The sequence below is a fragment of the Alosa alosa genome, chromosome 7 (assembly GCF_017589495.1).
Source record: "Alosa alosa isolate M-15738 ecotype Scorff River chromosome 7, AALO_Geno_1.1, whole genome shotgun sequence".
In the NCBI taxonomy this organism is placed as follows: domain Eukaryota; kingdom Metazoa; phylum Chordata; class Actinopteri; order Clupeiformes; family Clupeidae; genus Alosa; species Alosa alosa.
The window spans coordinates 34924363-34936899 of record NC_063195.1 but is presented as its reverse complement, the minus strand read 5'-3'; the positions used below and the strand labels follow the sequence as shown (position 1 = coordinate 34936899).

Sequence of the window (12537 nt, the reverse complement as noted above, 5' to 3'; positions counted from 1 at the left end):
GCACTATGGACACAAACTTGCTGTGGAAATACAAACATCAGCTCAGTTGGTACTAGTGAAAGGGGACTTCATGGCTGACCAAAATAACCCACTCCCCTCACAGGTGTAGTATACTAAATGCTGATGAAAAAAGAATGATTATTGCACATCTGTGCCTTGGACTGGTCACAATAAAAGGCCACTCTAAAATTTGCAGTTTCACAAGCACAATGCTACAGATGTCACAAGTTTAAAGGCATGTGCAACTGCGGTAATTTGAGTATTTATATTTTGTCATCACTCATGGCCATACCATCTCAACAAACTTAATAAAGGTTTGAAGCTATCTACAGAAAAACTCCATATTGCCTCACTAAGCTCTGGACTCAGGGCAGTGGGCTGCAGCAGAATAAGCTCCCCTGGTGATGCAGGAGGTGAAGTTTAGAAAAGAACACGGCTTAGAGAGGAACAACACTCAGATGATGGAGTCATCACTTTTGGAGTTGTTGACTTGGCACACTGTGGGGGTTTTGTGTACAGTAATTGTGAGACCCCTGAGGGGGTCTTGGCAGATGCCATGTGATGTATTTCCACATAACGGCCGCTTTCACTTCCAGTTCTACGGGCGCGGACAGGGCCTGGCGCGGGCAGGGCCTGGCGCATGCAGTGGCACAGTGCGCGTCCTTCAGTCTTGGCCAAGGAGCAGTAGTGCTACAACCTTGGGTCATTTCAACCCGTGATATACTGAGTACTAGCAGGGTTCTTTTTTTGTAGTGCCCTTTGAGATTTGTAACTATCACTTTCCAACTTCCTTGTTTCATCTTCCTCTTAGCATTCACTATTTGGGCAATGGGCCTGTAGACATTCACATCAATATGCAAATAGGAATATTTTGGAAAGCCAGATATTGCATGATTCAGATATCGCCTGCACACCTGAGTGCAGTCAAAGCCAGACAAAAGCTAGAACACCTGTCATGTTGAATGGCCTATGAGCAGAATGCCTGCAGACTGCAGTGTGAGGATGTCGGATTGGAGCAATAACCTGACAGTCATCAACAAAGCACCCAGATAACAGCTGACAGGAATCTGGAACACACCAGAGGTTTGCTGAGGCCGGTGAGTCCACCTGAGAGAAACACCTGTCAACGGCCACACAGACTAAGGGCTGCTTTCAAACTAACAGAATTTCTAACTAAGAGGCAAAATAGGTGAGAATAGTGTCCAACGAGATGTCTCCAAAGATGATGAACAGAAATATGAGAATGCACATTGCTAATCTGATAGCTAAGATCATTCTGTGAAAGGTTAACTTAACTTTGCTGTTGTTGTTGTAGTTGTGTTGTTTACAGGAGGGTGAAGGACTGTATCAGCTGGCACTTCTGATGGGAGAGATAGAGCATTTAATTGAAACGGGAGATAATTAAGTGGATCTGGCAACTGGCCCGGTCTCCCAACAATGCTGAAACAATGATTATGATAACAACAGAAGTTTTGATTTTAGTTTAAATGAGCATCACTAGAGCAGTGGTTCTCAACCGGTGTGCTCTGAGACAAAGTCAGGTGTGCCATGGAATTTTAAAGCAACACCAAAGAACTTTTCCTCTATCGCACGCACTATTTGTTTATCCAGCACCGGCTTTGGAAATAACAATGTCCACAGACAAGGTAGAATATGTGGCATGATTTTATGAAAGTACGATGTATTGCGACATCAGATGCAAGTCACATTTGTAGTTTCTTATGTGTCATTTCATCGAACTACAGATCCGCTACCCGATCTGGCAAACTTACATAGTGCGGTTATAGCCGATAGAGGGCCGCGAAGCGAATGCAGAAGTGCTGTTCACCCTGTTACGAGTTGATGAACCACTGAAACGATTTTGGAAACATTTTAAGGTAGAAAAAACTCTTTGGTGTTGCTTTAAGCAACTCAATGCAATTTTTATACAGCCACATTGAGGGTGTTTTTAATGCATAAATGACCTCATATTAAATGAGCACATGCTCATCACTGTTGTCTCAGCTCATGAACACTGTACAGAAAAAAATTATATAACATAACAAAATGAACCACTCCTCTTACAACCTATAGTAATCTGTGTGCCACACTTTAAAATCACTGCACCCTAAATCATAGTAGGTATGCCTTGGCATTTAGGTTTGACCTTTGGTGTGGCTTATCCCCAAAAAGGTTGAGAACATCTGTCCTAGAGAACGTGATAGGCGTAGTTTTTGGAGTCTGGCGGGTTTTGTACAAGGCTGATGCTACTTGAAGTTAAAACACGTCTACGAAGTTGAAAACAAATCGTCGGACAGAGTTTAGTCTTATAGTCACATGGAGAAACGAAAGATAATTTAGAGAACAACCCGAGGAGAAAAGTCACAGGTGAGGACTCAAAACATTAGGCTACTTAAAAGTGATACCCCGCGTTCTGGACAACCAACGCGTCATTCAAACGTCACTCCAACGCTGAGCCCTTCTGCTATAACTCCCACAGAGGGATGGCCGCGTGTCATATGAAGGGGCAGATGCCCTGAAAATGTCTCCAGAAAGAAGAAAACATGTCTGACTCCAGGTATGCCTCTTTTCTTAGGATTACATCGTTAGGTATTTGGAAATCTTACTTAGCCAATGTAATGGTCAAGCCTTGACATATTTGGTAAGGGTTCATCAGGATTAGCCTGTAGCAGAGATTTTGTGCTGTGTTGTTTTTGTTGTTTAACATCAAATGACACTTTGATGTTATTTCCATATATTTATTTTACTTGTGTTTTCAGTGTGACAGAAAGCTGTCAAGTACAGTAATTAGAATGTTATGTTGGAACACCATGTTTTTATGTAACAATGTCTTTTCACTTCCAGATATAATTCTTTCTTAGGTCCTGATGCAGCTGTACACCTCGGGGGGCAGTAACTTGATCATGTTCACATTGTCAGCATTTGCTGCCTTAATTCCACCACTGGTTGTTCTGGCCTCTAAATCTCAACATTGCCAACCCCAGACCAGTACCTCCTTTCATGGTAAGAAAGTGGTTACAAAATTTCATAACCAGATTCTATTAATATTCTTACTTTCTTATCAAAATCTACGGCAATCACAACCAATGTTAGTGAATGGTCTCTATTTTACGCTGTCCCCAGAGTCCTCTGCTCTTGCGTCGCTCCAGTGCCGTAATGACTACTCCACTCACATACAGTGCAGCTGGACACAGCCCCCCAACACCCGCCTGCACCTCTTCCACCTGGCTGTGTTCAGGAACAGGTTGTTCAGACAGTGCTGTAGGAATTTGAAATCTCAAATTGAATACCGTCAGTGAAACTCTAATAATGTAAAAAAATATTATTTATCTATCTATCTATCTATCTATCTGATTCATTCCAAAGGAGCACTGAGTCGCCCTGTGTGCCTGTTCCTCCTCCATCCCAGGATGCAGAGGGTCACCTCAAAGCCCACTGTCGGTACAACACCAGTATGTTTGTCATCCATGCGCAAGACTTTTTTTTCTTCAAGGTTCCTCATGTGAAGTTCCTCTCCAAGACTGTTGACCTTCACAATCAAGGTAGACCTGCACTTGTCTTACATCTACGTCGATGTTGCCCTTTTGCAAGAAGATACACCGAGTACTAGACATGCTAGTTGCTAGGTGTATGGATGGATGTCATGTATATATGGCAGCTTTTAAGGCATTTCATATTGTGTTTTAAAGCCAGAGTCTGTGGTTCTGGTGAAAGGTGGTTAATCTAGTTACACTTTTTCCTTCCGTGCTGGTAAAGCAATGTGCTGATTGGTGGCATTTGGTTATGGGTCAGTCCAAGCCTAGGGCTGGAGTTCTTCTGAGCACACAATCTGAATAGAGGACTGTGCAGGGTAATTCTCCAAATCTGACAACAAGTTTGAATTGGAATCACAGACTGTTTAGTATGTATTGTAAGCAAAAGTATGTTGTACAAGCCTATGTGTATTTATACTGTAGAGTTCTTGCAACAAGGTTATGCATATCTGCCTGCTTGACTAATATTCACTAAATCTGTAACAGTTACAAATGTTAGTGTTATGTTAATTGTGGTAATGGAATATTGTCTCAGCTGGTGAGATTGTTGTTGTTGTTATTGTTTGTTGCAGTGAGAGATCCTCCACACCACCTGTCCGTGAAGGTCACAGAGGAGGGACATTCGGAGTTGACCTGGCAGAGCCCTGGGACCCTCGAGCCCTCCCCATCCTCCACCTATCAGGTGCACTACAGACAGACCGACCAGGAGTGGACAGTGAGTCAGTCACACACAAGGGACATTCAGTCAAAACCTTCTTCTACACTCACTGTGTATAAAGCACAATACATTTGATATAGCAACGGTGATGCTATAGCTTTCTTTCCTCATCCTTATTCTTCTTATTGAAATGGGCTGCATGCACACAGCTATATGTGAAAAGCATTTATGCAGTCTGGTCATCTACTCTGCTCAGTGCTGTCCAGCCATCAGCTACTCAGATAGATTTCAGTTGACAGCATTTCTTTCACGGCCGGCCCAGGAAGAGGATGAAGGGGCTCTCTTTAATGATTCCCTGGAACATCATCACTGTGTTTTATAGGGTTCCCAGGAGAGGTTCTCTCTGAAGCACAGTGATCAAATCAGTTCAGTCCAAGTTGTGCAAGCTATTACTGTCATAGTAATTGCACTCCGTGATTTTGAAGCTGTTTAAAGGAATGGTGTGACAAAAAAACAATCTTAAATCTGGATCCTGATCCAGATTATCATATAGGACTTCAAGCAGGAGCACACCAAAATACATTTAAAGTGAACAATATTTTTTAAATTGTGTGAGCACACACACACACGCACGCACGCACGCACGCATGCACGCACGCACGCACGCACGCACGCACGCACGCACACACACACAGATGGACCTGATTACAATACCATCCGCCCCCCATCATAATAACTATGCAGGAAATTATCTAACTACAGGTAGGTAGTTAGACAGATAGCCAGTTTATAACGCTGTTCAGTGGTGTGTGTTGTGGCCTTGTCTGTCTTCCTATGTGTGCAGGAGCTGGAGGTCCAGGGTCAGGACCTGCGTCTGGAGGCGTCTGCACTGGTGCCTGACGGCAGGTACGAGGCCAGGGTCAGAGCCAAGAGCCATCAGAGCGTCTGGACGGAGTGGAGCCCCCTGGTGCACTGGAGGCCCAGTGAAGGTGAGCATTGGGACAGAGGGGACGGAGTCTGGTGTCTGGTTGTAAGAGGAGCCATGGAAGATGGAACAAAAGAGATGGAAAAGGCTGTTAACCGTGTCCAAGTGATTCTGAGCGTTTATGCTTTCTGTGTGCTGCTGGTTGGCTTGCTGCTGCTGGCGCTGGTGTTGGTGCTGGTCTTACATTGTGTGAAATAACAACATGAATAGAGATGGTGAGGTTGCTAGATTAAAACTGTGTGCCATCATTGACCTCACGTTGTTGGAAAAATAATGGGTTATTGAACACTTATTTCTATATCAAGAAATGTAATGTAAAATAATGTTGGTGTGTGTGTGTGTGTGTGTGTGTGTGTGTGTGTGTGTGTGTGTGTGTGTGTGTCTGTGTCTCAGCATCTCTGCCAGGTCCCTCTAATCTTGGTTGTGTTTTGGACGGAGAGAAGAAGGTGCTCTGTAGCTGGGAGACACACGGAGACCTCGCTCAATATGTCACCTACAATCTGTCCTACCGCATCAACCCCACAGCACAGTGAGTCTCTCACTCTCTCTGTCTCTGTCACTGTCTCTCTCCCTCCCTCCCTCCTGTTTTCTGTCTTTCTCTCTCTCTCTCTGTATCTCTCTATCACTCACTTTCTTTCCTCATTTTATTCTCTCATTCAATGAACAAAAGACTGCAGAAGTGTATTTTTGTAGCTCAAGACACATTTAATTACATGGTAATGATAAGAGGATTGATTTGTATGGTAATGTGCATCCCACAGTCGTAAGGAAGGGGGTGAAACTATAATGACAGTCTGTCCTTGACGTACAGTTTAAAGCACCCACCCATCCCTGCTTATGCACTGCCTCCATGCATTGTGTTATTGCACTGTCACTTTAATGCAGCGTTATCTTTTTTAGAGGGAGATAAAACTAGCACATCAGATGAAATGGTCTTAATTCAATCTCACACTCTCACTTGTCTCTTTCCTCCCTCCCTTCCTCCCACCTCTCTCTTTCTCTCTCTCTTTCTCTCTCTCTCTCTCTCTCTCTCTCTCTCTCACACCTCCACCCTCCCTCCCTCCTTCCCTCTCATCTGCGTTGGCTGACAGGCCTGGCCAGTGCTGTCCCCAGCCCCCCGGGCTCCTCAACAGGACGGCTCCAGTGCTGGGCTTCGGCTGCACTCTCCCCGTCACCGTGGCCAGGTCCCTTCAGGTCCAGCTCAAGGCGATGCCCATCAGGAGAGAATTTAAGTCCCACAAACACAGTATGTTTTGATGAGTGTTTCGTTGCATTCTTAGTAGCGGTCCATTAAACCTAATAATTTATCACTTGTTCTTAGTGTTTGGGAGTGCTTTGGTGAGGGCCAGATTGCACCTGCGCTGCCCCCCTGTGTCCATGTTATGTATTGTGAGCTGATGTCCTGAGACTTATGCTACCCTTTGACAGATTTGGGAAAGATTCTTGAAAGAATTTTTCTTTTTCTTTTACTAATGCCCCCAACTTTACTACACTCTTTCAAGAATCTTTCCCAAATCTTGTCAAAGTCTTCTGGTGCAAGGATGGCTTTAGTTGATTTACATCTTACATTTATTCATTTAGCTGACGCCTTTGTCCAAAGCCACTTGGACATTAGTGTAGCAGTAAATACTCCCTTGCACTAAGAACTAAACCAGAGAATGACAGTTCAGAATCAAGTGAAGAGGAAGTGCATTGTAAGTGCAAGTTAAGTGTGATAGGTTGTCAGTGGTGTAAGTGATAAGTGCAAGTTCAGTGTGATAGGTTAGTAGTGGTGTAAGTGGTAAGTAAGTGGGTGCAAAACTGGAGATCACTTTCTAGTTGATGCATGTTTGTGGGTGTCACCATGGAGACCTGACATGATGGTGTTTGTCCTAGTCCAGCCCCCCAGGCCCACTGGCGTCCAGGTGGAGGGGAGGGGGGACAACTGGAGGCTGAGCTGGACTCCGCCCAAGCTGCCCACTGTTCCCATCGCCATGGAGATTTACTACTGGAGCGCTGACACGCCGGTAAGGAAGCTCCTCTCAGACGTGTAGGATCATGATGCCATTGATTGATTTTCTCTCCCTAGTTCTTGTGTCCAGTTTCCCTGGTCACGTTGTCCCTCCTTTCCACCACCTCCCCCTCAGGAGGACCGTACATCCTTCACTCTGGAGGCTCACACAGACTCCCACTCCATCCCAACTGCATCACTACAACCCTCCACGCGCTACTGTGCCCAGGTCCGAGCGCGGGTGGACACGTCAAGGAGCAGCCATTACAGCGGCTATCCCTCCCTGTGGAGCGAACCCGTCCACTGGACCACAAGCTCAGGTGACCAGCCAACAACCGTAATATAACCTCTGCACAACATCTGAGTTGTATGCATTTTACTATAGTATCAGATTCCCGAAGGCTGTCCATTGGGACAGGTAGAGTACTTCTGTGTCTTCACATGCTGTGATGTTTTTAAACTTAAAACCACACAAATAAGGTGCAGTTGAATGAAGAAGCTGGGACTATATCAAAATAGCAGTCCAGTTAGCAGGAGCTGACCCCAGCTGCCCTGCTGTGAGGAGAGCCAGCACTTATCATCTGTCATCTCTTTTAATCAAGTCCTCTCCTCCACACACTTGTTTTAATGTCCATTTGATCGGGGCAGCCATCTGGCAAACGCCAGTGAAGCAGAGAGAGGCAGGCAGTGGTGCGAGCTGAGGTGGACGTCTAGTGCCAAAGAAACAAACAGCATCAAACCTCAGCCACAACTGCTGCCTTTAATACTGATGTGGCAGACACATAAAAGTATTTTTAGAAAAGGACAATTTCTACAAAATGTGTCACCTCTACACTCTATGCATATACATAACAGGACTTAAGTCAACCTTTTGACACAGTGACTGTCATAAAATGGTCCCTTCTACTGTTGTGTAGCTAAGAAAAAATCTTGTGCCCCTTCAATATACGGATAAAATAAATACAGCGACACTCAGTCTTTGTGGTATAAAAGGGGCCAACATGTGCAAACCACATAATAAAATAGGGCCATATGATGTGCCACCTCAACATAAGAGTTCAGTGTCATTTATATGGGTTGAATTTTAGCAAACATACAGTAACGGTAGCCAGCTGGTCCATAGCTGGGCACTATGTACGTTTTGTAAACCCCCCGTTTGCTCTCTCTGCTTCACTGGCGTTTGCCAGATGGCTGCCCTGAACAAATGGACATTAAAACAAGTGTGTGGAGGAGAGTAGCCTGGGCTTCTAGCTCAATTGTTGGCGCACTTGACTCCTGGTCCAAGGTGTCCAGCCGTTCAGAGGACAAGGTGCGGGTTCGAGTGCAGGGCTGAGCTGTGTGGTCAACACAACGCAACACAGCACAGTGCATTATTGTGTACACTGCATAAGGTGAAATGACTGCAGTCTGAGCTTGACTTGTATTGTTCTCCATTTATGGGTCATTTGAAAAATCTGCGAATTATCATTGAAAAGTAAAAATGGCCAGATCAAATTATACTGTATATTGAGCATTTATGAATTGTGTTTAAATAGAAGGTAGAATGCATCTGTCTAAGCAAGGAGAATGGAGTGAGGGAAAGAGAGATGACAGAAGAGGGGGAGGTGAAGGACAGGGAAGAACAGCACAGAAATGGAGGAATTATGATAGAATTAGAAAGGACATGCTTAACTTAATCCCTTTTAATATTGTGCATGACTCATATTTCTTAATTAGTGCATTCATTACCATGTGTGATATAAACAAGTAAACATGTGTGTATGTGTACAGTGGAATTAATGCAATCTGCTCTCAGAAGTGTCTGAAGGAAATCTCTCTCTCTCTCCCTTTCTCTCTCTCTTTCTCTCTCTCTCTCTCTCTCTCTCTGGATGGGCAGTCCTGTGGTCAGCCTTCATGATCTCATATGTGACTATGGCAGCCTGTGTGTTTGTAACAGTCTTTCTCCTTTACATCTGTCAAAGGTAAATACATAACACAACAATTACATATACTGTATACCGTATAAACTGTACCTTATTTCACAGACTCAAAGTCCAGATGAACATATCACATATTACATAAAGAGCACATGCATACAAACACACATGCATACATACATACATACAGACATAAAAATGACTGTATGACAGTTAATGACATTTTTAAAACGGATTGTTCTGGTCCTTAATTATGATTGGCTGAATCACGTCCGATGCCGTTGTAAAACCCAGCACAACCCTTCATGTTGACTGCATTTCGTTCTATATTACTGCGCTACCTAAAATTGATACAAAAGTTAACGTTGCTAGGTCTCAATGTTGCTTGGCAACCACTCTGATAGAGGGAATATATATATTTCTTGGCGGAAGAATGATTATCTATGAATAAATCATTACATTTCTCGTTGTTCCTTTATTTTGGGAAACTTTGCCAGGACTGTATATGTGGTAACAGTTTTACAGCGCAATAAGCCACTTAAGTGCGAGTGATTTTAGAACAGCAAAGGGGGGTTTGCACTGCACATGGTGCCTAACAACGCCCTGCAGCGGTGCTAAAAGCACTGGAACCTACAGCCTCTTGGCCATTACTGGTGAACTATATCAATTGGTAATAACAGAACATATCAATTATCAGGATTTTGTAATCATTCATACAGACATACAATACCTGTCTCTCATGCAGTCTTTCTCTTACTGTTTCTCTCTCTCTCTCTGTTTCAGGAGGTTCAGGCAGTGGGAAGTATCGATCCCAACACCTGTCAACAGCAAAGTGCTAAAGGACATCTCAAAAGGCAACCAAGTGTGTCCCCTGTATCAGGAAAAGCTCTTTCTGTGTGTATTAAGGCTGTCTGGATACTGTAATTTATAAACGTGTGTGTGTGTGTGTGTGTGTGTGTGTGTGTCTGTATGTTTGTTTGTCTGTGTGTGTGTGTGTGTGTATGTTTGCTCCGTCATCCTCAGAAATCCCAAGTCAAGGGGGAAATGACCCAGCCTGAAGCGGACAGCCCCCACATTTACCAGGCCCACATCATGGAGCTGTCCCTGGCCCCAGACGTCCTGTCAGAGTAAGGGCAAGAGCTGCTCACAGGGCCCGACTGATTCAAATGATGCCCCTGTGGCAGAAACCCTCATCAGTGAGGCTGCCACACGCTGTGTTAAATATGTAGGAGATTGTTATTGTCTTTACTGGTTCTTAATTCACACAGCCTATATTAATCTTTAATCAGCTTGGCACATCTAACCAAACAAAGCGCAGTGTTCTCAACACAATAAAGTTATGTTTAATTATTTAGTAGATGCCTCTACCCAAATAGTCAGACAGAATTGGGATGTTTTGCTGTGTAAACTTCCATAAACTGGAGGGTAATTGATGGGAGGCTAGTGAGAGTAGATAGGCTCAGGCAGATGATGTTGGGTTCTGTAGACAACAGTAAAAGACTTGACTTGAAATGTTAGCTACCACAGCCAGTAGACCAACTACTGTGGTCATAAATTTAATGAATGTTGCTGTGTTTCTTTCATAAGCAAAGAAAGGGTGTTTTATCATCACAATATGCTGCATTTCTTTTTTATGCATTTTGAGAAAGATGACAGGAATACGGCATCTATTCCTGGGATGTGTTATCTACAAGTCCCCAGGCTTCATTCCAAGCTTCGACAGGGTTATGGTGTAAAAACACACCTTCCATCTCTAAGAGAATAAAGCACTCTGCTGGGTCCCGCGCTTTGTGGCTCATATCAGAATGATGGCTGTCTTGACCCTGTTCACATCAATTAATGAGTCGGTGAACTTTCTTTAGAGTTTTAGTTGTACTGTGGGAAAAATGTCTCATTTGGTTACATTTGATATAAATAGCATGTAACCTTTTCAAGTTTTAGGCCTAACCTCATTGGAACCTCAGAGATCAGTGGAAATGATCTGCAATGTACAATGCTACATGTTTTGCAACATAACTTAAAGGGCTCAGCTGACTGTTTACTGTTATGAAAACATTAATTGTAGTCAGGATGAAGGTGTCATGTTAACACACAGGGAAAAAAAATGTGAATGACGTTGTAATCCAGGTGTTCGGCCTTGAAACTCAAATCCTCCACAGCAACAACTTTGTTGTGATGCAGCAAGCTGCAGCATGTCCTGTGAGCGGCTGCGGCTGCCTGCCGCCCGCTCCTCCTCAGCGTCCCTTCTGCTCGGCGCGTGGAGCCGCTCCATCCGATCGTGGGAGTTGTCCTCATGCCTCTGCTCTGCTCTCCCTCTCTTCCTGCCAGGGAGCTGGACGACGTCTCCACTTCCTCTTTTCCCACCAGGCTCTCGGCCGACGCTCAGACAGGAAGTATCCTGGCTGTCGAGGAGGATGATTTGTACCAGCCGGTGCCCTGCTGTGGGTTCGACGCAGACAAAACGCTCGCCACGCCCTCTGCATCAAAGGCTTCTGAGTTGAGCTTCGATGACCTGTACATGGCCTGCCCAAGGTCAGGATCCTCCATGGTGATGGGAGAAGAAGTCCTCTCAGAAGTTGTGGCCTGTCCACCCCTTTCCTCCTGCCCTGACGACTCGATTCACAACTGTGTGCCAACATCAGAGACATCTGTGACCCTTCCAGAAGTTTCTGCCCAGCCTGACCCCCCCTCACCAGCAGCAGAGCAACATCCTGCACCATGATCACGCCACTGTCATGATTTGACCCAGCAACAACAGACAAAAAGAGACTTACTGTAATTCCAAAGGAACTTCAATGAGAGAGACAACCAAGCTGATTACTGTTCTAACTTCTCTTGTAATGCCATCTTTGTCCAGTAGAGGTAGTTGTAGCCCTTTGAAACCTTTGTTCAGCAAATTGTGTCTGTGCAGTAATAAGGTGCCTAGTTTAGATCATAGCTTGACTGATTTTGTTGCTGTATCATTCAAATGAGTTGTTTGAATTCATAATTTTTTACTATGCTGCTTTGAAGTTTTTGTGCCCAATGCACCCTTTAATAGTTTTAAGCAGTACAGTGTGAATAAATTGTGAATCATTATGAATGGAGTTAAGTGATTCAAGCTTAGTTTGAATATCCTGCAATTACGTGGTATTCAGTGTATTCTATCTTAAATAAAAACGTCTGCATCGCTGCATCCGCTGTGACGGTTAAAGTTGTTTGAGAGGTTGTCGGTGTGTGTGACTGTGTGTGTGTGCGTCTATGTGTGTAAGAGAGGAAGCAGCTGGAAAACAAATGTCAGGCTAGTGTTGAGGGATATAGATGGAGGGCGATACTGGTCTATATACCAGCATCACCTCACAGACTCACTTTCCTTGCTTCTCTCTCTCTCTTCCCCCCCCTCTCTCTCTCACACACATAGTACACATCAACACAGAGAAAGATGAGATCCCATTCACCTTCAAAACATTTGGAGA

The 12537-nt window shown here is 44.3% G+C and overlaps 1 protein-coding gene across 3 annotated transcripts; it reads left to right on the top strand.

Moving 5' to 3' along the window:
* Positions 1-861: 861 nt before the first annotated feature.
* Positions 862-12257, top strand: csf2rb (colony stimulating factor 2 receptor subunit beta). Of its 3 annotated transcripts, none has more exons than XM_048248485.1 (15): positions 862-1097; positions 2480-2557; positions 2845-3003; positions 3094-3244; positions 3367-3542; positions 4106-4248; positions 5036-5180; positions 5570-5705; positions 6268-6422; positions 7052-7182; positions 7303-7486; positions 9043-9127; positions 9866-9944; positions 10106-10209; positions 11411-12257. In XM_048248485.1, exons 3-15 carry the CDS (start codon positions 2868-2870, stop codon positions 11802-11804), a joined length of 2019 nt encoding a protein of 672 aa, XP_048104442.1. In that variant the 5' UTR covers positions 862-1097; positions 2480-2557; positions 2845-2867; the 3' UTR covers positions 11805-12257. The 3 variants fall into 3 exon arrangements, with proteins under 3 accessions (XP_048104442.1, XP_048104441.1, XP_048104443.1); XM_048248484.1 differs by lacking the exon at positions 862-1097 and adding an exon at positions 2088-2367; XM_048248486.1 differs by lacking the exon at positions 862-1097 and having other exon boundaries at positions 2088-2557; positions 3124-3244.
* The last annotated feature ends 280 nt before the right edge of the window (positions 12258-12537 follow it).